Here is a 5,531-nt window from a genome sequence, read left to right on the forward strand (position 1 = left end):
TTATTGGAATCCTCATCTCTACATAACATTTTTGTAGAATTTTTATTGGCAAAAGATTTCCTATACGTCCTTTTAATTCCAACACTCCAAACAAACATTATAATTGTTGTACTAATAATTCCATTTCTCAGATATGAAGGCAGACAATAAAAGGACTAAGTGCTTTTCCCAGTATCACAAAGAACTACCTTGGAACTTACTGCTTCTGTTTTCAGACTATATCTAAGTTATGATGGCCAGCCAGATATGTCTTTTAAAAAATATACATAGATTACAAAACTGTAATAAAAATACCTGTATTGGAAATATTTTGACAGCCACATATTCATTGAGCAACTGGGCTTTCCAGACACAACCAAATCTTCCCCTTGCTTTCACTTCTAATAATTGCAGTGGCTTCAAACCTAGTAATGGAGAAGGTGGAGGTGGTCCTGGGTCCTAAGATAAACAATAATAATACTGTAAATAAGCAGAACATGATACATACCAATTCTGAAAACAAGAAAAAAGTGAGTATACTGAAGAATCAACTGACAGAAACAGTAAACACATATGGATGAAATTAACTTCAATCTTGTCAGAATTGAGGTCTCAAGCATTATTAATTATCTACAGTGATCACAAAGCAGACAACTTGAATTAAGAGTTTTTATAACATTCAGCACTACTGTTACAAATGTACAGGAGAAAATCATTTTGATCCAGAATCCTTAATTTTCCCCATTAACATTTTCTGTAGAATACTCCTAATAGTATTCCATTGGTTTCATCCACTGTATACTTCCTTAGAGGATGAGGATTTAAAAAGTACCAGAAAAAGAAAATTATGGCTATATCTCAAAGACTCTCCTCAAATCCACTATTTTCTCCAATGACTGTTTAAATTTTTTCTTCATTAATCTCAGAAATACCCAGAGTCATTTGTAAACACATTGCAGAGAGGTATATCAAATATAAAGTACATAAAAGAAATGTCAGTTAATATTGCCATAGCCAAACTGTTCTGTTTATTCTAATTTTTCAACATATTAACTAACAATTCATCCCTTTGCTTATAATTATTTCCTAAAATTGATCTGAGATTAAAATTATTTGTGCTCATGAACTGATTGGCAAAGAACGTACAAATAAAAATCTAGAAAAGTGGTCATGATAATAGATAACAAGGTATGGTGAATGAAAGAAAAGTACATGGCTATAGTTTAAAAAAAAATAGAGCAAATGTACTATATAAATAAGAGAGCAGCATCTACAAATCACAAGGGAATCCTCCCTATCGAAGGAGAATGGCAACCCTTCACTGACAGCATTCTATCAGTTCATTATCTGCAACTAAGGCAAGATGTAGGAAGCCTTTTGGAAAGCTTCCAGAGAAAAGCAATAGAAATGTTTCAAGGACTGCATAATGAGTATTGTGAAGAAGAACTAAAATTTCTGTGGCAAGAGCAATAGATACGATGACAGCAGGTTGCACCTCAGACACTTGGAAATGATATGTCACCTCAGATCAATGTATCTCTCTCTGCCTTTCTTCTCCCTTTATCTCCTCTTCTAACACCTCAAGGACACTGCTCTCTTTAAGCATCATTCAGACCACTAGTGCTACTCAGGAATTTAAAAAGTTTATTCCACATTAGAAAGACCCTCAACAACAGAAACACTGTGAGGCATTATATAGAAAAAACCTGCAATTTCTTCTTCTAAACTTAGACAATCTTTATAAAATGACTTGAGAATTCCTATTTTAAAATGGAAAGATAAAATAGAATACTTCCTGTGACTCATTTCAAACTCAGATATTTATTTTTAAAAGTGTCTATAAAAGTTTCTTTTCCTTCCACATTCAAAACCTGAAAGGTTAGTAAAGCTAGAGTGTTTTCATTTAGAGGAGTGACAGGTCAAGGAGGTCAGATATAAATCTTCTAGAAAGGCAGGGCTGTCAAGTGTGATTCTCAGTGGGAGGAGCCACAAGAAGCTCTAGAGAGTTTTCCATGAAAACTACACCCTCCCAGACTTATCCTTCTACTGACCACCTCTACCTGTGATAAGAAACGCTACTGATAGGAGTAGGCTGCTTATGTGGATGTGGAAACTGGAAGGGGATGGGTGGGGGGGACTTGAAAACTACTCTTTTAGAGGCAAAAAAATCATTCAGTCCTCGAGGCCCAAGAATTATTGTAAACTGCACAAAGAAATATTTAAACTAAATGGAAAAAGTTAGAAAGGCAGAGTTTTCAAAGCTGGGATGCCAAAAACTAAAGTATGCAGATAAAAGCTGAAAGTTGAAGAGGACAAACAACAAGGTACAGGTAATATGGCTCTAAATTGAAACACTAAGATTTTTATTTTTTTTTTATTTGTAGAGATGGGGTCTTGCCATATTGTCCAGGCTGTTCTCAAACTCCTGGTCTGAAGCAATCCTTCTGGCTTGGCCTCCCAAAGTGCTGGTATTATAGGAGTAAGCCACTGTGCCCAGCCAAAACACTAAGACTTTTTAATAACTTTTATATAAATTGGTGATATCTCTCTAGACAACATACACATTATCCATTCTCTGTTTTAAAGGGTGCTGACCACATGAATATGATTCAATATATAAAATACGATTTAGATTAATTTAATCCACATCTCCAATTAAGAATATGGTGGTAGTTCAAAATACAACTTTAGTATTACATTAACTTCAATTTTAGAAAACATATAATTTTCAGTGTATACATTTAGAAAAAATGTTCATAAAATGTTTTCCAAATGCATAAACTTCTAAGTTCCCATACATTTCCAAGGCCCTGTTCAGCAAATTTCTAAGCTACCATTATTACAGGAAAAAAAAATATATAGATTACTGTCTTAATATTACAATTATTTTCAATATTGTATCATAACAACCAGAAAAAGCACTGTTGTTAAAACTACTTAAAAGTTAAAAGCTTCAGTTAAAAAGAAAACTTGCCAGTTTCAAAGGGTGAGAAAAAGGTCTACAAAGACACATTTCTATAGAGTGTCAAAATGGTATGGATTAGAAATGACATGTGTTTTTAAATGCAATTTTAAATAATACTCCTTAATACTTAAATGACTGGGTTCAAAAATGAGTAACTTTGTAGCACAGGTTATAACTATATAATCTGGAACATGAATCAATAAACCTTTTTGCCTTCTTAATGAAAAATTACTAAAATTTAAGCTTTAAATACACCTCTAATATTTAGATTTTACTTATCTATAATCTAAGAATGTTAGAAACGATTTTCCATTAATCAGCATCATTACAGTAGTTTACCCACAAAAAACTCAATACCTGATCCTAGAAGTAAAAATTTATACCTTTAAAATATATGAACCCTTGGGGAGACAAATTCAGACTTAAATTTCATAAATGACAAGCTAACATTCTGATGTCATCCATAAAACATAGCTTTGCCCTACTACACAGAGAAACCAAAGGGGGATGGGGGGTATGTGGTTTGCCAACTATAAGGACTTCAGAATTCCTGAAAACTTTCCCTAAGTTTCCAGTTCTCCTACAATACCCATGCTATTTTACAAAACTAAAAAGATACACTTTAGAACATGACTTTCATTACATTTCTTCCTTGCCAATCTGTATGTGAAAATTATGGTATCAGAAGACAACATGTTGAGAAGACATGTTGAAATGACAACTGGAAAAAGTCCTCCCACCACCCAACATTACTACCCCAACATCATATAGTATCATTACTATAACCAATACTGGAATAAATTATAATAAGTGGAGAGCCGCAAAGTCATCTGTGATCATTTTACTACTTCTCAGTCCTCCACTTGAAGGGTGAATTTTAATCTAATTATAGCCTTAAACCTCCATACAGCAAAAGATCATCAAAAGTTATACTTCTGTAGCTAGTTCATTTGCTAAAGACATCAAAGATGAAACTATTTAAAAATATAGATTTCACATTAAAAGATAATGAGCTGAACCAGAAAGTCAGCCTCTATTAAAAATGAGCACATGCTAACATTTAAGCTAATGGTATACTATAAAGATTAACCAATATAAGGTTCTTAAGGCTAATGGAGCCATTAGATGTTAAGTTCTAATCAAGTAAAATAGTTGTTTCTTCATTCTACCTTACATAAGTATAAATATTGTTAACAATCTCTCAAGACGAAAGCTGTTACTATGTCAAATCAATCATGTTTTTAATCCTAAAAGTGGGGGAGAAAACGCTTTATAACATAAATGTATACACTATAAAGGATGTACAGTAAAACAATAACAAAAATCTAAGGACAAAATGTTTAGTATGCATCCACAAAAAGTTTCACGACCATAAACAAACAATGCATCTTACCTCTATCATTATATGAAAGGCGTGCTTGTGAAGAAAAAACACAGGCAAAAGAAATTACGATTCATATCCAGAATGAAATGAAAGATGACACATCAGTTACAAAAGTGAAGGAAAAGAGAATAATGGTTTAGCTTTTTTAAAGTTGGCAGTGATCCAATGTATTATATTTTTAAAGTAAGGATTGGGAACACTTTCCTTATAAACAGAGGAAAGTAATATTTAAAAAAAAAAAAAACCTTGGGTATGAGGGATAGGTAGTAAACAAATTCTTGACTCCAGGATAAGCCCACGTTAACTGATTCAATGGACTTTGTGCCAGCAAATAAACTGAACCAAGTATTAAATAATTATTATTTATTTTTCTAAGAGGTTCTAGAGTCTCAACTATAAGAGTAAAATAAGCAATTTAACTGAGGAAGGTATGAGTTGGAATTGCCTTCTGGACACCAGAGGGCAGTATTGCCTTTAACAAAAACTAGCTGGTAGCCCTGAAGAAATTTATACGTAACTAGAGTAAGTTTCTCAGACCACACTTTCTGACAGTAATCTTAAGAACCTCTAGAATTTCCTATTTCCTGGATTGCCTTATTCTCCTTTCATGGAAGACAGTATAATCATAATGATGAGGAAGAAAAGTGTTTCTGGTGGCTATGTGTGTGTGTGCAACATAAATAATACACTATGTCAAGAAAATAAGACAGAAGAACAAGAGAGCATCAGAATTAAGTAAAACACACTTTACAGACCAGGCCTCTTGTTAACCTACTTGCTCAGTCACATCAAGATGAAGAAATTAAACAGTGGTATCCCTGGGAATGAGTATCCACACATACTTCTCACATTCTGAAGACACTCAGATACTGACAGAGGACAAGATTATCATTTTTCCAGTCATCCCAAAATAGGTAAGGGCTTAAATTTAAAATTAAGAGATATAACTGTCGCCAAGGTTAAGGAAAGCTGAAAATTCTTCCAACAGATGACTATATTCCCCAGTTACCAATATTTCTATAGAAAACAATAGCACTGACAAAAAAAAAAAAATTGACAACTCACATATCTATGCCAGTTGCTTAACTAGTTTTTCTTCTTTCTAGATTTTATTCCCATGACAATGATTCAAGGCTATTTATAATTCATCCAAAAGGCTGAGCTAATCCTACTACCAAAACATCTTATCTCCAGAGTAAAATC

General features: G+C 33.1%; 1 protein-coding gene across 1 annotated transcript in view; it reads right to left on the reverse strand.

The window, feature by feature from the left end:
* ACVR2A (activin A receptor, type IIA) overlaps positions 1-5,531 on the reverse strand; it is a 104,948-nt gene that overhangs the window by 13,151 nt on the left and 86,266 nt on the right. Inside the window, exon 5 of the mRNA XM_012659177.1 lies at positions 295-438. Coding sequence (XP_012514631.1) covers positions 295-438 — 144 coding nt within the window. The remainder of the gene's footprint in view (positions 1-294; positions 439-5,531) is intronic.

The sequence above is a fragment of the Propithecus coquereli genome, unplaced genomic scaffold, assembly GCF_000956105.1.
Source record: "Propithecus coquereli isolate 6110/MARCELLA unplaced genomic scaffold, Pcoq_1.0 Scaffold118, whole genome shotgun sequence".
In the NCBI taxonomy this organism is placed as follows: domain Eukaryota; kingdom Metazoa; phylum Chordata; class Mammalia; order Primates; family Indriidae; genus Propithecus; species Propithecus coquereli.